This window comes from Chlorocebus sabaeus, chromosome 16 (genome assembly GCF_047675955.1).
Source record: "Chlorocebus sabaeus isolate Y175 chromosome 16, mChlSab1.0.hap1, whole genome shotgun sequence".
Lineage (NCBI taxonomy): Eukaryota > Metazoa > Chordata > Mammalia > Primates > Cercopithecidae > Chlorocebus > Chlorocebus sabaeus.
Genome location: NC_132919.1, coordinates 52,008,998 through 52,029,299, shown reverse-complemented (window position 1 = coordinate 52,029,299; position 20,302 = coordinate 52,008,998). Strand labels below are relative to the sequence as shown.

Genomic DNA, 20,302 nt, shown 5'->3' with positions numbered 1-20,302 from the left:
CTGAACAGTTCAATTCCTGACAGAATCAGGTGGTTGGAGGTGTGGGTGTTTTTTCCCAAGGGAGCTAAGGGGCTAGACTGATGGCCCGGAGGGTCCCCCATCCTCCGTCACTCACGGCACAGCCCACCTGTTCCTCTCACGCCCTCTTGTTCTTAGGACCTGTGAGGACCAAGTTGACCCCTAGCCTGGCCCCAGCAGTGGTAGCCCAGCCCCCAGCAGTTATGTGGCCAAGCAAGGATTGCCCCAGCCTTCTCACTGGTATAAGATAGTGGTATACTGGCCGGGCGCGGTGGCTCAAGCCTGTAATCCCAGCACTTTGGGAGACCGAGACGGGCGGATCACGAGGTCAGGAGATCGATACCATCCTGGCTAACACAGTGAAACCCCGCCTCTACTAAAAAAAAATACAAAAAACTAGCCGGGCGAGGTGGCAGGCGCCTGTAGTCCCAGCTACTCGGGAGGCTGAGGCAGGAGAATGGCGTAAACCTGGGAGGCGGAGCTTGCAGTGAGCTGAGATCTGGCCACTGCACTCCAGCCTGGGCGACAGAGCGAGACTCCGTCTCAAAAAAAAAAAAAAAAAAAAAAGATAGTGATATACTGTGACCCAGGCTAACCTAGGCCCAGCCTCTCCAGGCACAGCCGTCAGGGAGAATAACACCGTGTACCCATCCCCTCCCTCCTCCTTGATGTCCTGCATAAATACTAAAAGAGCTGTTTTTGTAGAGAGATCTCAAAAGCTAAAACATGATAGCCAGTAAACCATGCCCGTAGTGCCCAGAGAAGTTTTGGTCCTTGCATCTGTTAACTCGACCGAGGAGAGCCCAGAAGAGACGTTATCATGCTCTTCAGAACTGCCAAACCGTCTAGAAGAGCCCTGTCTTTCCTCACAGTTCCCATTTTCCTCCTGCCATGAGGAAGAAAGGCTTCTCTAGAGCCTGCCCTGAAAAGTGGGCATCCCTTGCTCTGTCTCCCATCAGGTTCCCTGGGAGGGCCTAGGATGGCCTTTTCACTCCTCTGTCCCAATAGGATGGGAATGAACTTCCCTGATCTCTGCCTCTCCCTGTCTATACTCCTAGTTCAAAGGATCAAAGTCCCTTTTGAAAACCTCATCATGTTAGGAGGGGTATCCGGCCCCAGGGCTCCATGACAAGGGACAGCCTGTCACAGCCCCCACCCTGGTGTGCAGACCCAGCCCCTCACAGCAGAACTGCCCCAGGCTCATGAAGGTTTCCTGTGTCAAGCCTGATTCTAGGTCAGTCTGATTGCCGTCTCCCTGCTTAAAACCCTGTAGAAGCTCCTCTCCAGAAAGCAAAGTCTAAACTCCCTCACATGGCATGGTCTGCCCCAGTCTCATTCTGGAGCCTTCTGTCTCCCCCAGATACCCACCACCCCGCCACCAGTGTCATCCCCAGACATCAAGTGCTCTCACGTTCTGGCCCACCACGTGCCTGTGCCTTGCTTTGGAGTCAGAGGAGTGTTCCCCTAGTCCACACTGAGCTCAGGGCCCCTCTTCCCCCACCCCTTGCCATGGCGTTATTTGGGCTTTTATGATTATTCCGTTCCTTGACCTCATTGTGAGCTCCTCTAGGGCACGGGCCACATTTCGTTCACCTTTCCATCTAGAGCCAGCGTGGCCCATCACAGTGCGGTTGCTCCCCGAAGGTTGGAATAAGGGAAACTGCTTACAGGTGGACGCCACTGCCGGGCCTGTGGTGGGGCATTGGCACACATCCCTCCCCTGGGCCTTGGCCTGCTGATGGCCAGAGCCCACCACAGCTAGTGGCTGCTGCTCCGGTGAGACAGACTCCATGCACAGCCAGCCCCTCCTTTCCCAGTGGGCGGGTCATCCTCTGGTCCTCGCTGCCAGGACAAGCTTCCCCTCCGCAGGGGCCAGGGCACCCCATCTTTGGGGAGCAGAAGTAGAAGGGAGCAGCTGGAATCTGTCCACTGCCATAAAGTCACAGACAGCTCGCCACCCATCTCTTTCTCCACCACCACCAATTTGCATCTGAAATTTGGACAGTGACAGATTAGAGTAGGCGCCAGCTCCAGAGACAAGTCTGTTCCTCACGTCCCACAGCCTTGCGTACATGCACCCTCTGCCCCACCCCAGCTCCTCACGTAACATCTGTGAAGCTCTCCTAGGTCAAGGTCAGAACCCATGATCTTTTCACCTGGACGTGCAGGTGCTGGATTCCGTGGCCTTCCGTCAGGCTTGTGAGGAGCCGGGCTGTCCTCTATAAACCCTGATGGCTCATAATCATTAGGCAAATGACTGTGTGGGTTTTCCACAATATTTATCTTCCCCTCCCCCCCAAACCACAAAGGTTGCAGCTCTGGCATCAAATACTTGGAACTCTGCCCACCATCGGGTACCATCTGGCTTTTCAGCCGAGAAAGAGCCCACACAGGCAGGCAACTTGTCCTCCAGTGAGAGGGTGAGGGAAGCACCAGCCAGGCCAGGCCAAGGCCACTGGGCCAGCCCAGTTCTCCTGCCCTGAAGGCGCCAGTCTTGAGGCCAGCCTTGAGGGGGCCACAGAGTGGATGGCAGAGGAGACAGCCCTTCCATCAGGGTGCAAGCAAAGGAGGCAGTTGAATGCTCTCAAGAGGGACCAGGCTTTGACTGAAGATAGCCTGGTTCAAATCCCTGCTGCATCCAAGTAGTGTGAGGTTTGGGACAAATGAATCCCTCTCAACCTCAGTTTTCTAAAGTGGAAGCAGTCACCAAGGCACAGGTGTCTGCAGGGAGGAGCTCGCCTTGGAAGATGCCATCCTGCCTGGGTACTCTGGTCGTGCCTGGCAGTGCCAGTCCACTTGCTGGTTCAGAGCCTAGTCTTCCCTGCCCCGGGGCAGAGCCTTCTCTAGAATGATAGACATCAGTCTCAAGTTTCTTGGGAAGCTTGGAGAGCTTGGGAAGGTAGAGAAAGGTGTCACGTTCAGGGGCTGGGCTCTTGCCACCAGCATCCCCTCAGTGTGAGCCTAATACCAGCTCCCAGCTGGAAGCTTGGAGACAATAGGCAGGGTATTACCAGGTGTGTGGACTCCTCGTGGTTCCAAAGTTGGGTGGAGTCTGCTGCCTGGGGGCCACAGCATGTGTTCTGGGCAGACACAGGCTCATTCCTGCAGCGGCCACAGTTTCCTGGCAAGTCACAGCCAGGCTGCCCACCCAATGCAGCAGGAGCCCCCAGTGGGTCATGGCAGTAGGCTCCCTCCCAGGTGACGCCTTCCCCCACATGCTTCCCACACACGGGCTCCTATGAGCCACGCTCTGCCTGATAGGAAGCTTCCTGATGTTCCTTTTTTACCATCAAGGGGTTAGAGAGAAGATGCTCATTTTGTTGCCTCCCAGAGCTCCAGTAAAGATAGGTTACAAACCTCAGGTCTCTAACTAAGAAATTCAGCATGTCATTTAAGTAGGGGAACGGAGTGTTCAGAGGTGGTTCAGAAAAGGAAGTGATGTGGGTTTTTCTTGAGTCTGTTTCCACTTGCCTTAAAAAGGGGGAAGCAGAGGTTTGAGGAAGGGACCTGGGAAGGTTTTTGGCTGTCAAACATTCAAAGGCGGCTCTTCAGCCAGTGTTCGGGGAGTAACAGCAAACCCAAGAACTGCCTTCCAGATGCCTCTGGTGGTCTCCTTGCTGACAGGGCTGAGCCTCAGAGCAGACTCCCCCAGGCTCCTCAGGAGTCGTGAGCGATGCCCCAGTGGCTCTGGACTGTCCTGTGCAGTCCAGCTCTCCCTGTCTTTCTTGGAGCCAGCACAGGGGAGTCCAAGGAGCTCTCATCCCATGCAGCCTGCGTCACAGCTGCCATGGGATGGCCAGGCTCCCAGAGCGGGTGCTGCTTCAGTTCTGTGCGGGAAGCTCTCACACATCCCCTTCATGCTGCCTCCTTCCCAGCCACAAACAGGCTAGCATTGCATCCTGGGAGGTGGTGTTCTGGACCTGCAACAGCTCGGGCAGGCGGTGCATCAGGGCTGCTTGAGAACCCTGGCCCCCAGGTCCAAGGGGGGAACATTGCATAAAAGAGACCATCCATCCACCTTTCCCCTGGTTTATTTCTCCCTGAAATCATTCTTCCAGGCTCCCCAGCATCAGAGTCAAATAACATTTGCACAAGTATCTGAGCGGAGGTAGCACAGGCGCCCCACTGTTGGCCAGTCTGTACCTGTACCGAGAAGGTGCCCAGAGTTCATCCTTATCTCCGCTAGCCGGACAGAGAGACAGGTCTTTCCTCCCGACCAGCCTCTGGTTGCTGAGCTCCTGCTGCGTGGATTTGGTTTCTTTTCTCTGCTTTGTAGCTTGGTGGCCGCTTTAGAACACCCTGCTGGGACCTTCATTTTTGGCTCATGATTGACTCTGCCTGGAGGCTCAGTGTCCTCCCACCTTTGGGAAGAGCTATAGATCTTCCGTCTCTCCACTCACTCATTCAGAACGAGGCTACCAGCTTGGCGTGAGCAGCCATGGTTTTCTACTGAAGAAGGTGGTGACCCAATGACAAGATGCATAGAGCTGACCTCTAATGCACAAGGGGCACCTACTTCTTCCAAGTCATCTGGGCATCAGCCATCAATTCTATCTTCAGTCATCACCTGAATCTTTCAAACTTGGAGTCTATTCAGCAGGCATATCCCAAGGACCTTCTAGTTGAAGGGTTTGGGAAGATCAGGGGGAGTCAGGGACAAGGGACCATGGTAACTTGTTCAAACAGTGCCTTATGGCAGATGTTGGGCTGACACTAATCACTGCTGCAGAGAGGGACGTGCGCTGAGGGAGGCAGCCGGCCTCCACCTGTCCTCATTACTTACTCTGCATCAGGTACACAGTATCTGAGAACTGGCGGGGGAAAGATTGGCACTGTCTGTCATGCTTGGGTTGGTGTCTAGAACCCAACAGCCTGTCCTGGCACAAATCCCATCCCCTCCCAGGCTCTGGATCAGCCCATTCTTGGGCTGGTCTTCAGGAGGGGCGCTGCTCACCCCCTGCCCTGTTGAGAACACTTTAGGAAGCTCATCCTTATATAGCTCCCTGTGAAAGTGCAGTCATCTGCAGAATTCGGACAACCTCCTCTAGATGGCATGGTGCCTCTCGTCACAGAGTTTTGGCAAATAAGCCGTGACAGTGGTTTGTGGGATTTGGTGCACACAGGCTGCCAACATGGTTTCTGACATGGCTCCTGCTCTCTTTCTCTGGCAGACATCTTCTGCACGGTGAATGATCCTTTGTGTTTGGTCGGAAGAACTTGGACTGTCGTAATGAGCATTTGTACTGTACTTGAACTTGGGCGGAGGTCATGGAAGTCAAATGAGAATAGTACTAGGGCTGGGCACCATGACTTAAGCCTGGAATCCTAGCACTTTGAGAGGCCAAGGAAGGCAGATTGCTTGAGCTCAGGAGTTTGAAACCAGCCTGGGAAACATGGTGAGACCCTGTCTCTACAAAAAATACAAAAATTAGCCAGGCATGGTGGCACATGCCTATAGTCTTAGCTATTCAAAAGGCTGAGGTGGGAGGATTGCTTGAGCCTAGGAGGTCAAGGCTGCAGTGAGTCATGATCACACCACTGCACTACAGCTTGGGCAACAGAGTGAGACCTTGTCTCAAAAAACCAAAAAACAAACGAACAAACAAAAAAAAGCATTTGGACCGTAGCTGAACTTGGGTGGACCTCATGGAAGTCAAATAAGAATAGTAGAATAATATCGGGGGCCAGGCATGGTGGCTCAGGCCTGTAATCCCAGCATTTTGGGAGGCCGAGACAGGCAGATCACTTGAGGTCAGGAGTTCATGACTAGCCTGGCCAACATGGGTGAAATCTTGTCTCTACTAAAAATACAAAAATTAGCAAAGCGTGGTGGCACACGCAGCTGAGGCAGGACAATCGATTGAGCCTGGGAGGTGGAGGTTGCTATGAGCCAAGATCACACCACTGCACTTCAGCCTGGGCAGCAGAGTGAGACTACCTCAAAAAAAAGAAAAAGGAAAAGAATAGTATTGGGGCTAGGCATGGTGGCTCATGTCTATAATCTTAGCATTTTGGGACGCCGAGGCAGGATAATCACTTGAGGCCAGCAGTTTGAGACGAGCCTGGACAATATAATGAGACCCCCATCTCTGAAGAAAAAAAAAAAAAAAATTAGCAGGATGTGGTGGCATGCATCTGTAGTCCCAGCTACTCGGGAGGCTTAGGCGGGCAGATCGCTTGAGCCAAGGAGTTCAGGGCTACAGTGAGCTATGATCGCACCACTGCACTCCAGCCTGTGTGACAGTGCCTCAAAAACAAACGAACAAAAAAAAAAAAAAAAAGAAGAATAGTATTGACAACATTCTTACGTTCTTTGGATGGAGCTCCTTGCTTGGCTTCAGGAGTGCTGCGTTCCCCATGGAGATGTTTGGACGGGAGTGATGATCTGGTGTGTGCTGACACAGGGGGTCAGGAAGCTGCGCTCATGTCTGTTGAATGTCTTCTGTGCACACGCTGCATGCTTTGAGGGGTTCAGGAACTTGAAGGGTCTCGCAGTTAGCAGCGACATCAGGACGCAAATCCCACCCTAGCCACATGACCCTGAAGCCTGTGGTCCTTCCACTGACCCACACTGCCTCAGAACTCACCTTCCTGTGGGTAAATCCCCAGATACCGTAATTCAAGTTGAGAAAATAAAAACTTCCAAACCAAAACGTTCACAGCCACTTGAGAAATAAAAATAGAATCCTTGAACATTTCTTCACTACACTTCAAGGACGTGTTGAAAGTTCACTTCCCATTTAGGGATGGGTTCATGCTGAGTTGCCATTAACCCCAATTAACTCTTAACCCCTTGTACCCACCAAGAGCAGCCCTGGAGTCTGGGGGATCCTTTCTTCTATCGCTTGAAATAACCTCCAGGATTAGGGAGCTCGGCTGTGCGGTTTGTGTGCTCCCCCTCCGCCCAGATGAGCCTTCCTGCGCCCTCCTCACTCCAAGCCCGAGTGCTCCGTGGTCAGCCCCCACAGGTCCCTGTGCGTTTAGCGTAGCCCTTTTCAACCTTTCAAGGCTTGCTGCTGTGTGAGAAGTGCCTCTGTCACCCCTGCTACCTTAACAGAAATCCCCATCAGCCCCAGCCCTGGAGTGAGAAGGCTCAGGGTGGACCTGCTGGCCTCCCATGTTGAAACTCTGGGAGCTGACAGCTGGAGTGAAGAGAAAGCTGCTGGTGCCCGAATTCTTGGCTCTAGAAACTCCATCTCACTACACTGTGGAAGCCAAAACCAAAAAAGCCTCATATTTTTAGAGGGAAAGAAATAAGCACACATTTAGAGAACTGCCCACGTGGTAACCAACTAGTCCACTGCCTCAGTAGTGTTCATGGAAGCCAGCGGGTCACAGTGTTACTCCCCTGCCCCGCCCCACTTCGGTTCCAAGCCTTCTTGCTGCTCCAGGATGAGAACGAAAGCATCGCCTGCGTGCTTCCCTGGTCACTGCTGGCTGCCTCGGCCCCTGGCATTTGTCTCCATGGGACACTGCCCACTTTTCAAGTCTCACTCAGGAGGCAGGGCTGGGAGGGACCCTCTCCTGGGAATCAGCAGTCAGCTGACGGCTGCCCTTCCAGGTGCTTTCTCTGTCACTTGGTGCAGAGGGCAGCTGTGTGTCACTCTCTGTCTGTCCCATGGGTTAGTTTTGGTGTCGCGTTGCTCAGAAAGTTCTTAGGACGTTTGTCCTTTGTTGCAGCCCTCTTCAGCCCCTCATTCTCCTGTCTCCCTTTTCTTGTGGGTGTTTTGTTTTGTTTTGTTTTGTTGAGACAGGATCTCGCTCTGTCACCCAGGCTGGAATGCAATGGCGCGATCTCAGCTTACCACAACCTCACTACAACCTCTGCCTCCTGGGTTCAAGCCATTCTCCTGCCTCAGCCTCCTGAGTAGCTGGGATTACAGGTGCACACCACCACGCCTGCCTCATTTTTGTATTTTTAGTAGAGACGGGATTTGGCCATGTTGGCCAGGCTGGTCTTGAACTCCTGACCTCAGGTGATCTGCCCACCTTGGCCTCCCAAAGTGTTGGGATTACAGGTGTGAGCTACCATGCCCGGCCTCCTGTCTCCCCTTTCTACCAGGGAAGCAACCCCTTTGTCTTCTTTCCCCTTTTTTGAGGGAACTGAGATGGAACTGTGAGTGTTGTTGAATTTCATCAAAGTCTAAGTTCCAGTTGGAATCTGCAGCCCACTCCATCTCCTTCCAGCCAGAGGGAAGATGATGACCAGCAGCACTTGGGGTTTTAGTTTTGTCTTGTAATCATTTTGGTGGGTGGCGGTGGGTGACTATTAGGGACACTGACTCCACTGTCTCCAGAAAGCAGGGGTGGGAAGGATCACTCCTTTGAAGAACTTGAGCTTCTTTACTTTAGGTGAAGATGTCTTGTAAGACACCACCCCTCTGGGAACCGAGCAGACTGAGAGTGGTCACAGTTCACCGGGGTCCGATCCCCTTCCTGTGGGGATCTTGGAGATGCTGGTGATCGTGGGAAGCCAGATACCCCAGACCACCTTCCTGTGGAGATCTTGGAGATGCTGGTGATGGTGGGGAGCTGGGCACCCCAGGCTCTTCTCGGGTGCACTCTCTCCTTCATGGAGGGATGGATATCATTCTCCTTGAAGCCAGTGGGTAAACGCAGAGCCATGCTGTTTTGATTTGATGTATGTTTCCTAAAATCCTAACATGTCGATTCCTCAGCTGTGTTGGGAAGAGTTATTCCCTGGCTGTGTGCCGTTTTCAGGCAGAGCAGATGACTCTTGCCCACGTGCTGCTGGCTTTGTCGGGTCAGGCACTGCCCCCTGCAGGAGGCATGGAAAACGTGTACAAGGCAGGTTGGCAAGACTGGGGCTGCCTCTTCACCCACTCTACCAGGCACTCCCCCCACCAAATGCAGCGCATTTTACAAAGCTTTTGTGAGCATCCCACGTTTGAGAGCCTTCCTAGGTGCTGCGACAAACAAGAATGCAGTCCTTGCCCTCAAAGGGCTTACACTCTGCTGGGGACACAGATCAACCCAAGAGAAAGCAGCGGTTCAGAGCCCACCAGAACGAAGTCAGGTGGTATCAACTGTGTGTTGGTAATTCAGTCAAGAGCCCCCAGGGACGATTAAAATAGCTTGCAGAGGAGATTGGCACTTGAACAGGGCTCAGAAGGGGGTAGGAGTGAGGAAGGTCACAGGGGAAGATTCTTTGCCAGCAGGAGGGTGAAGGCATGAGGTTGAAAATGTGGGGATAGGGTGCCAGAGAGGGGGACCTTCCCTTCTCCTTCTGGCACTTTCTGGCTGTGTCACTGAACCTCTCCAGCCCCCACAGTTTCCTCATCAGTAAGATGAGGGCATCATCACCTGCACCAGTGACCTTGCAGGGGGTCATGAGCATGAAATGAAACTGTGTGTGTTAGCACTTGGCAGAGTGTGGAGGGGCTGCAGCTTGGGTAGCAGTGTCATCACAGGGCAGCTTTGATAGCACAGGGCAGGGCCGATCAAAGGACCAGTGGCTGGGAAGATGCGGCCTTGGGATTGGCTCTGACAGATCTGCAGGCAGAGGGTAGGACCCAGAGATGGTACAGCATGTTAAACAGCGTGTTTAATTTGAGATTGGCACCAAGTTTAAAATTTCATTTTGTTTCTCTGACCAGCTAAATAGGCAGAGAAATTTGGGGATGGGGAGGTAAGTGTCTACTCGCTTTACTTCTGTGCTCTGATGTTGACACCCTCACTCACACGCTCCTGTGTGGTGCAGTTAAACAAAGGGCATAACACGTTGCCAGTCCTGGGCTCCTTTTGTATATGACACAGAAGTGGGCTGAGTCGGAGCCTTTCTTCTGTAAGTGCCGTGTGCTATAGGGTTAGAACTGGAGAGGAGGGAGGCAGGTGGTGGACACGGCTCAGGCTCAGCAGGCGTGAGTTGAGCATTCTTGATTTAATGATCCATTCTCAGAAGTAGCACAACATTTGTTTCTCCCATTCCATAGCTGGGCAGCTGACTCTTCAGTCTGTTCCAAACCACTCTAAGAGGAAAGTGGAGGCTCCAGTTAGTGACTGAGCCTTTGGTACCCAGATGCCAGGCTGCTCAAGCAGGCACAAGTGTCCGTACTTCCGGGTCCTCAGCAAAGCCACGTCCTGTCCAGGGAATCTCCAGGCACAGCCCACAACAGGGCCCCATGAGGCTGCAGGGTCCCTTCCCCACATCTTTGAGTCACTGATTCTGTCCAGGGGACAGAAGGCTGGAGTTGAGATTAGGTGCTCTCTTTACTCCCTGCTTTGTGCTTAAATCTCATTTCTGGTGGCATCTGGAGAAACGGCTCCTCCTTGTCAGCCCCATCTTTAATGCGTATTTAGATCTGGGCTCTGTCCTGTGGGGGGTGCTACTGGGAGCCTTGCCTTGCAAGAGGGCACTTCCGGCCTGGGAGAGAACACGTATCTGTGGTTTGAAGTCCCCCAGTTTGTGGTCATCTGTAATAGCAGCCCCAGGAACCTAATGTAGAAAGCAAGGAAGGAGTCAGAAATTGCTGGAACTCTGGAGCCTGGGCAACTGGAGGTGGGCAGTGCATGTAAGGGACACAGGAGGACAGGTAGCCCTGTTGAGCTGTAGACTCCAGAATGTTCTGAAAGAGCTGTGGCTGAGCATTGCCTGCATTGCCCTGGGAATGTGAGCCGCCTCGTCTCCATCAAGACTTCAGCAAGGCTGCTGTGGGGCCTCTGGTGTCATCTAAACTCACTGACCCAAAAAGAAAGAGGATCTGAACGGACCCATTTGTACCCTCCTGGGTCCATCCGGACTTTATTTCCCATGACCAGTTTGAAGATTTTATTAGAAATCAGAGTTTTCTTTTTTCTTTTCTTTTCTTTTCTTTTTTTTTTTTTAGAAATGTGCTTGGCTGCAGCGACTCGTGTCTCTGCCTCCTGTAATGAGTTGGGTTACAAGAGTCCTTGAGCAGAGACTGAGTTTGAACTGATCAATGGCATTTGGGGGTTGGAAAATTGCTCAGGAGCCAGCTAATTTATAATGTCATATGGGCTAGACTGGAAGACCCAAGAGAGTAGGCTGTCTCTTTTGGCTTTTTATGTCTCCTTTTTCAAAAAGGAAAGAAAACATGAAGTACCACACTTGGCTGTTGTGCATTCAGAGATGGACACTGCCCCAGCTAGACCATCTGGAGACAGGGGCTGTGCCTTCTCCCGCCCCCCTCCCTCCGCAAGACCTCAGCGGCCACACCGTGGCATGGCAGCGTGTGCCACTGCCTCTGTCCTCATCCTTTGTCACTCCGGATGCCTGCTCCTGCAGTTGCTGAGTTCTGGCTCTAAGTAATTTGCAGAGGACACCTGTTCCTTAATTAGCCCCAGCTCGCAGTCTGTGTCTTCATCTGGGTGCTCTCTGATGCGTGAGCTCGCAGGCCCATGGAAGGGCTGCTGTTTGGCAGTCTGTGCATGTTTGCTGTGACTAAGTGGGCCCTGAGCCTTCCCAAGTGTTATGGTCGGTCTGTACTCCTGAGCATTAAAAGAAAAAGAAGCCACATTCCAACCATCATCCATCTATGGACGTTGCAGCCATTGGCCAGATCTTCCATAAGAGTCCTTCACTGCTAGTTCCCATGCTGAGGACAGACCTGCTGTCCTCAGGACTGGGTCTGAGAACACTAAGCAGGTGTGAACCCTCATTTCGACTCCTCTAGATTCATATTCCTGGTCACTCAAGTGGCACCTCACTTATACCACTTACAATACCTTTCAGAGGTGCGTCTGATTAAATAGAGGGATGCTCTCAGCGGGCTGGGATTCATCCATACAGGGTTTTACAGAATGAGACCTTTTGTGTCCTAGGATCTTAACAAGCATCTGCCGAGGACAAGGACAGACATGGACAGGGCCCCTGGAGGACAGGACCCAGGCAGCCTGCAGGAGCATTCTCTGCCTGCCTTTGGGGGTGGTTCTGCTGCCCCTCTATTTTTATGGTGTAGAACCTTCTAAAAACCAGTCTTTAGGTTTCTGAGATGAGATTTGACCTCCCATGTAAGCCACCCCCAAGATCTCCAGCCCCCACAGCTGGAGGACCATGATTTCAGTGGGAAGTCAGAGGCGAACTGTCCAAACACCCGGGCACACCAGGAGTCCAGTTTCCGGCAGACCACAGTTACTTGGAAACATTTGTGGCAGGTGGCTTTGTGTTTATGCGTTCTTCTACCTGACATCTCCCTCTTCATCCTTCAAAAGAGAAATTCATCAGTGGAAAGTTTCCCTGAAGTGGTAATTTTCCTAAATGACTTACTGATGGTGCTGCGTACAGACCTGCTCTGCCAGAGTTAACGTTCTGCATGCGTTACCGTGTCCCCAGCTCCTCTCCCTGGGCTGAGGGGACAGCGGAGGCTCTCCATTGCTTTTGCAAGGAGAGCCCTTTCCTCTGCCTTCCCCTGCCCCACCCCGCTCCCCAAGCCTAATAGAAAGACTTCTTTCCCCTCTCCTGAGTGGAAGCAGGGCCAGTTCTGAGGCCCCCAGCAGAAAGCTCTTCTTTCCAAAGTCCTTCGCGCCTGATGACTGCCAGGTCGCCTTCTCCAGCCCAGCTAATTAGAGCCTTTCCTTAAGCGGCACTTCACTCCTCCGTGTCACTCATCCTCTCAGTGATAATGGACTTGGATAAGGGGTCACAGCTTCTCCCACATCCTGCCCTCCTTATGGCCAGAGGTTCGGGGGGGCGGTGCAGGCCGGGCTCAGTCCCCCTTCTATGGGGTTCCCGCCTGCCAGCCACAGGGGCTGGCCGAGGGCTGATTCACCCGGATGACAGGCTAGAGCCCGACTCCCTGAGTGGGCCCTCTCCCCACATTCATTCAGGCTTCCGAGCTGCCTGCCGCATCTCTGGTGAGCGTCATTAGCATTAACGTGATAAAATGGCACTGTGTAAATGTTAATAAGGTCTGATGCCTCACACTGCTTCCGAGTGGCAGATTGGAAATGGTACCATCATCTTAACTGCAATGAGCAGCTCTTAATTCCTCTACTCCCTGAGCAAGCAATTTGGCATGGAAATCCTAACCTTCCCCACACCCCAGTTTCTGCTCTGTCACGTTTACCCCCATTTTCCTTTGCAAAGAAGGTTCCCATTTCCCACAGACCAGTTTTCTGAGACAGAGTTTGACTTTCATTTTTTAAGTCAACACTTTCCCCTGTTCTCCAAAGAGAAACGAGAGGATCCGTGCCAATCAGCACCCCCTTCTCTGCCTGGGTCCCGTTCTCAGCCCAGGACTTCTTTGCCCTGGTTTTCCTAGATGCACCTCCCTTCTTTGGTCATCCTGGGTACTTCCAAGGGGCCTGCCCTGAAAGCCAGGGGCTCTCGTTCTCCAGGCTTCTCCTCTCGAAGCCAAAAACGTGGCCCATGCACATCCCAATCACTCCTCTCCAAGCGCTTCAGAAGAAGTGTCCTCTCCTGTGGCGCCCCTCCCCACTGTGTCCTTTCTTCCCAGTAAACTGAGAGCCAGAGACGCGGTTGGTGCTTCTTTTGGATCCTTCTTGCCATTCCGTCTCTAGCCCATGCTCATGGGCAGTTCGAGGGTGGGCACGTCGTGGATCTTCAATCTGTGTTTGCTGAAGAGAGCAGGATGTTCCATCCCTGGAACAACACCTGGGCCTTGCCGAGGAGGCACAACATTGTCGGCACAGTCCACGTGAGCAGCAGCAGGGAAGCGTGGCTCTGGAGCTCTTGTTCCACCCCTGGCGCTGGCACTTACCCAAGGTGACCCCAGGGAGCCTCTGCCAGTCCAGGTGTGCCCAGTCAGGCCCCGCCTTAGCAGCGGGCAGAGGCCACATGAGCAGCAGCGTCTTCCGCGTGCAGACGGTCTGCGAGTGCAGCCTGCATCCCCCTTACTCTTGTTTCCATCCCCCAGGCAATCTTCACTCTCCTCCTCGGACCCTTCACCTTCTTTGACGTCCAGAAGACCAAGTACCTGCAGATCCTGACCTCTCTGATGAGATGGATCGGTGAGTCCGAGAAACAGCTCCAGTCTCTGCGCTTTCTCCTCTCGTCCCTTCCCTCTCCTTTCGCGAGAGGCCGTGCAGGGCCCCCAGCTGTAGCTGGAGAGTGGTTGTGGTTTCCATTGACTCAGGCCTGTCTGGTCCTCCCACCTTTCCAAAGGACAAGGAGGGGCAGATACTCAGCTTGCCTTTTACTGCTGGGGAAATTTAGCACCAAAAAAAGATGATTTTTTCGAGGTCACATAGTGTGGATGGAGCTGAGGCTAGAGCCAGGATTGTTGATTCTAGGGCCAGCTTCTTTCTCATACAACCATGCTGGGTGCCCACTGACCCACAGGCGGGCGGGGGGGCTCCCAAAAGCCTGGGTTGGGCTGTGCCCTGGAGGGTACGGGAGCGGCGTGGCTCTGCATTCTCGTGAGTATGCTATGCGGCGTAACCATAAAAGCCAGCGGGCTGTGGCAGCAGCCACTCTCTGCCCCTGGGTCTCTGGCCACCAGGGCGTGAAAAGACACCCCCTCTACAGCATCTTCTAACCGCCGGACACCCTGCTGCGCATGAGCGCCATTGTCCTCAGCTGCGGTCTGGGGAGTCTGTTCCCCCAGACAGGTTGGTGGTTGGGGGCTGGTCCACTTCTGCCACACCATCCTGCCAGCCACCTCAGGGAAAGGGCCGGCTGCCGATCCACCTGGACGGAGGACAGGAGCAGGTGGGGCCTCTGTGGCCAGCACGGCTTTGGGCATCCGTTGGACCCCTCTTCTGCTCAATCTAAAAGCTAAGAAGGCTGCTGCTGTTGTGATAGAGGGCCCTGGACAGAGTGGGTGTGTCCAGGCTCTAGGAGCTCGCCTGCCTCTCAGCACAGAGGCACTTGGCTCTAGAGGAGCCAAGGTTGGGGCTCCTCCTTCCTGACCACCTTCCCCAGCCCCCTTTCCCGCTGCGCTTGCCCATTCTACCCTCATCCAGACTCTGGGGGTGGACGCTGATCCTGATTCCATGCCAGGACTCAGCAGTGGGTCATGGTCGCCGAGGACACTTTCTGGTCTAAATGACTTCCAGCAGCTTGACATCTGCAATTCCCCTGGTTCCCCAGACTCGGGATTACAAGATGTCAGTGTAAGGAGCCTCTGTACACAGCAGTCTTGGCATCTTTAGTTGGAAGGGGCCACAGCAGTCAGGTAGCCCTGCCTCGCCCCTCCGGGAGCAGGCTGTACAGCACAGGGCACAGGGTGGCCTTCGGGGCCCAGAGCTCATGACTGCGTGAGGCTCGCACTCCGCTCTGAGGGGTGTATGTCAGTGCTGGGAAGGTTTTCCTTGTCTTGAGCCATGCTCACCAGCCTGTAACTTCTTTGCCCTCTTGGTTTGTCCTTGCAAGGAGATGAGAGCAGGATGGAGATGAGTTGTGAGGCCCCCACAGGGGCACATCATCTGGGCCGAGCCCGTCCTTGGCCATCCAGCTGACACAAGGGAGCGGGAGGACACCTGTCCATCCCTGGACAGGCCGGAAGCCTGCATCTGCTCCATTCAGTCTGTCTGGTCACGTACTCACCAGTGAGTGCTGTTCCCAAATTGCACTCACAAGTTCCAAGCCCCAGGTTAAATTAACATGACTACCTGGGGGAAGATGGGAATTGTTACTTAGAACCTGGGGATCCCACCAGCTCCAAGTGTAGAATGGCACCTCCCTGGGTGCCAGGAGGGATTGTGTCCAGAAGTCAGAGTCAGCAGGGGTCAGAAACACCAGGGCTCAGCTGTCCACCCTTCCTGTTTCTCTGCTTATATGAAGTATTTTGAGAGCTCTGGGTAAGGCTGAGTGGGTAAAACCTGGTGGTCTCAGAAGAATGAGTTTTCTCAGTAAAGCAGGATTTGGAGAAAACTGTTCTCCCTCCTCGCCTTCCTGGCCTAAGTCTGGTGCTCCAGCTCCTGTGGCTCCCGGCAGCCACATCTGTAGCCCCAAGGTCTGGTCCCTACCCTACGTGGGACTGGCTGCACTTTACCTGCCCCTCAGCACTGGGGACGGGGAAAGGGCCCCTTGGGCACTGGCATGGAGAAAGCTGAGCTGATTTCTGTCTCCTTCCCCTCGTCCAGGAGGACAGGAGCAGGGTGGGGAGAGGTGGAGGGGACACTCCTGCTTTAGCCAGCATGACAGCCCAAGAGGGGATGACACCCAGGATAGTGACAGTTAATGGCTTCCGAAGACCCCTGCACTTGTTTAGGGTGACAGATTCCTCCCTGTGTCTGGGGAGCAATACATTTGTTAAAAGGGAGAAGACTGAAAAGGAGAAGAGGAGGCTGAGGGCACATAAAGAGCAATTGTCTCAGAGCAGGAGACCAGCTGTACCCCTGCATCGGTCGGAGGAGGAGCTGAGTTCTGTGGCCAGCAGGGCCCGGGGGTCCTGGAAGGCGGCTGGGGACAGCCTGGGCCCCTTGCCATTGTGCTGTTGGAGACGCTACTTCCCCAGAGTCAGGCTCACAGTAGACTTGGCAGTTGCTTTAGAAAATCGACTCCTGTTTCCCCCAGCCCCTTCCCACCCCCAGGTCTCCCACCCTGAGGCTCCCGGGGCCCTGCAGTGCTGCGGAGCAGGTGACAGTGGCCTCAGGAGAGGCTCTTGGCAGCCTCAGGAGCTCGAGGTGGAGACCAGCTCGTGAAGGTCGACAGCACTTGTTTTTTTGGTGGTGACATTGTTGTCTTGACATTGTTGTCTTAGCAAGTCATCTGCCTCTCTTTTCCCTTTGATCCAAGAGATAATCAAATGTCAGGAGCCTCTCAGGCAAACCTTTTCTCCAGAGTACTGCTGGGGGCGACAGCAGAGGCAGTGATTTTTCTCCATGAGAGACTCAGACCTCTGGGCTTAACAAGCAAACCTTTCTGTGACACAGCCCTCTTACCAGAAGAAAAATTGCCCAGTTAGGTAAACTCTGAAGCGCAGCTGGGTCTAGGGTTCCATCCCCAGCAGCCAGCACTGGAGCCAGTGGGGCATTTTTCTTCCTAGCGTTTATTCCTAGGGAAGGTGTGTTCCCCTCTCAGCCCTGGGCCGCAGCGGGGCTCAGGAGGGGAAGAAGGGGATGGAGGTCTCCCTGGAGCCACCAAACAAAAAACAAAACTGGCAGCCCCTCCATGGGGGAGGGACCCCACGAGGGTTTCTCGCCTCTGGGCCAAGCTCACCCCAGGCAGTTTTTCGAGAACCACCCTAAAGGCAGTGACCTCAAAGGCCTATTTGTCCTCTCAAGTCTGTGCCAAGTTGTCAGTTCGCCACAAACTCCCTTTTCATTCTGTCTTAAAAGCAGCTGTGTGACCGAGTCCCACACACCCCTCCCTCCTTCCCACACACCCCTCCCTCCTTCCCACACTCCCGCCGCACCCCTTCCTCTCCTCTCTCCCCAGATGAGGCCATGCTTTCCCAATAACCAAGTGGGGAGCTCGGGGTTAGAAATAAGCTGGCTTGGGTTCCAGGAAGACAAAGGGGAAGAATGAGCACCAAAGGGACCGGAAAATCATAAATAAATGTGCTGAGCCGGAAACTTTCTTGGGCTTAATTAGGAATTAGTTCTGCCATCTGTTGAAACGAGGCCGGAGGAGACTGCAGGCCCCGGAGCTGTGCTGAGGAGCCTTCGGGCCAGCTCCTCTGAGGGGCTCTGCTCTGTCCTCCTCCCCCTTAGTAGCCTCGGAAACCCCCTTGTTCTGCCAGAATGGCACTGAAAGGGTTAAATGGCCTTTGTAAATAACCACTTGTCCAGGAAAACTCAAAGCATGGATGACATGTGATAGTGTCTGTTCATTTCTTGTGCTCCCCAAATAAGTTTGGGGAGATGGGATTGGTCAGTGTGGGATGCCTGGGTGGCAGATACTTCTGAATCCACATGGGGAAGGAGGGTCTTGGTGTGCTGTCCCCAGCAGTGAGGCTGTTGTTCTGGCCCTGGCAGACCTGGCTGGCTCACCCCCAGGTGGCCACCGCAGATTCCTGAGCAATCAGGTCTCCGGTGGCTGCTCTGCGCCAGGTGGCGCACCTACTGGAGGTCACACTGGACCTCCTTGCCTTGTTCCCTGCCCCGTGTGGGACAGTTGGCGTTTACTCCCAATGTGTGCAGATGGATCGAGGCTTCTCCGCCAGGTTCCTTGTCTGTGCAGTGGCAGCGAGGCCTCGATTGGGACCTTGTTGTTGGCACAGCACCTGCGCAGTGTGCAGAGGGGAGCCACAGTGAGCGTGACCATCTTCAGCATCATCTTGGTCAGCCGTCGCATCCCAAGAGTGGCCTCAAAATGAGCCTCTCTGGGGGCTGGCCATAAGACCGGGGACATGACCTCAGCTACCTCAAGAGAGCATGGCACTGGGTGTCCACACGGGTTTCACAGTGAGATCTAGAAGCATCCAGATTGGCTCTGGGCAACCTCCCCTGTGCCACATCCCAGCTATGGTGCCTGGAGAGGAGCCCTCTCTGCTCCGCCGCCCCCAGCATCTACTCGCACACACTTTGAAGAAGCTCTGAGCTGGGAGAATGAAAGGCAGGCCCATCTCACAGAGAGGCAGGGGCTCTAGCCTCTGCCAGCCACAGGTAGACCAGGGATGCTGAGGGGAGACGCAGCACAGAGGATGTTCTTTGTGCTCACAGGCCCAGCGCAGGGACTTCAGAGCCCAAGCCTGAGCACCTAAGCCGATGGCTAGAGGCTGCCCCCACCTCACCACGTGGAGCTCTCGAACTGGAAGGGGCCATGGCAGCTTCATTACTTCAGTTCCATTACCAACTTTCCCAGCAGATGCCTGCAGGCGTCTCCCATGAACAGCTGGCTTGGCACGGGGCGCCCCATTTGGGGATGTTAAAAACCCGATCCTTTCTAATAAAGGCTGCTCTGGAGCACCACAGCCCTCCTCGGGCCTGGGCTGCCGTGGACCGCAGGGTTCCCTTCCCTCTGATTGTGTATGCAGAACAGACGCCACACACTCTCTTTTTGCATCTGTGTTCCCCTCAAAGTGGGTCAGACACTGTCCTCTCCAGGCGTTTGTGGATGAACTTGAGCCTGCCTCATGAAGTTCTCGGCCCCGCTCTCTCTACTTCCCTCAGCAACTGCCCCAGATTTGTTTTCCAAGCCGACAGGGAAAGGTGGGACGTGGTGGTAGTGGCAGGTGAGGCCCCCAAGAGGAAGTCATCACCTGGGGACATGAGGCTTTCTGGTGTTTACCTGTCCCCAAACCCATGACTGATCCCTGCAGACTGCCTCCCAGTGGGACTGCGCTGATCTGTCACCACCGGCAGCCAGGGGTCTTGTGTCTGGGCCATCTGGTGCCCACTGCTGCCAGGTTGGCATTGGAATTCCTCCACAGCCACTCAACTAGTGCCTCTCAGAGGTCCCAGAAGGACCCCCCAAAATGCCCCCTGTGCATCCATCCAGACAGCCTCATGTGCCAGCACCACGCCACCCCGCTGTCAGCAGCCCAGCACGACCCGGGTCTTTGCGGCAGCCCTGCCCACCCTCCAACTGGGCCACTGTCCAGGGCTCTCCTGGGCTGTTCCGTGTCCAGCCATGACTGGTTACACTCCCAGTGCAGGGAATCTTGAAAAACCTTTTGTGTATGTTTCATTTTGGTCTTCATTTTATTCTTGGTTTTCTAGAAGTTCTTTTGGCAAATGCACAGAGGCCCATTTATAGGAGAGGAACCCAGTGTTTGTTTTAAGGTAAAGTAGGCAACTAATGAACACTTGCTGGTGAACAGCCAGCCATGTGCCGCCAAATTACTCCCTTCCTTAGCATCAGTCAGAACTGACCTGAGAGTTCACTTGGCCCCGAGCAAAGGTTGTTGCCCTTTCGTCCCTACCTGTCCTCTAAGCAGCCTTTGTTATCAGCTCTGATCCGTGTACAGCCGAGATGGGCAGATCCAGCTATCAGACAAAGACTCCTACAATGCCCAGGAGGTTGGTGGCCCAGCTGTCCGGCACTGACAAGGCAAGGAAACTAAGTCCCAGATCACTCGTGGCCATGGGTCGAGTCTGACCCGACGATGGTGACGGGCATGGCCTCTGTGCAGAACTGGGCTTCATGTGGGAGGGTGAGTCTTAACCTTGCAGCAAGTCGGGCTGTCATATACATCTGCAGGGCTGACACGGCCCACGGCAACCCTGGCGCTCCAAAGTTACGTTCAGACCCAGGAGGGGCCACCCATCCTTGCTCGGTACCCGCCTCTCCTCATCTTCCTCACTCTCTCCTTCCTGTCTCTCTTGGCATCTAGCTGGCTGCTGGAGAGGAAAGGGCTGAGCAGCCTGCAGGAAAGGTGGCAGCGCCTGAAATTTTATGTTTCCAATCTCCAGGAAGGAGATTAGTCAGCCAGCAGCCAGAGGCCCTGCCTTCCCA

At 54.2% G+C, this 20,302-nt stretch overlaps 1 protein-coding gene across 6 annotated transcripts in view; it reads left to right on the top strand.

The window, feature by feature from the left end:
* The window catches only part of TMEM104 (transmembrane protein 104), a 68,793-nt gene that overhangs the window by 29,488 nt on the left and 19,003 nt on the right, over nt 1-20,302 (top strand). For all 6 annotated transcript variants that reach the window (XM_073005053.1, XM_037993039.2, XM_008011826.3 and 3 more), the window contains one exon: nt 13,875-13,968. In XM_073005053.1, the coding sequence (XP_072861154.1) occupies nt 13,875-13,968 (94 nt within the window). The remainder of the gene's footprint in view (nt 1-13,874; nt 13,969-20,302) is intronic.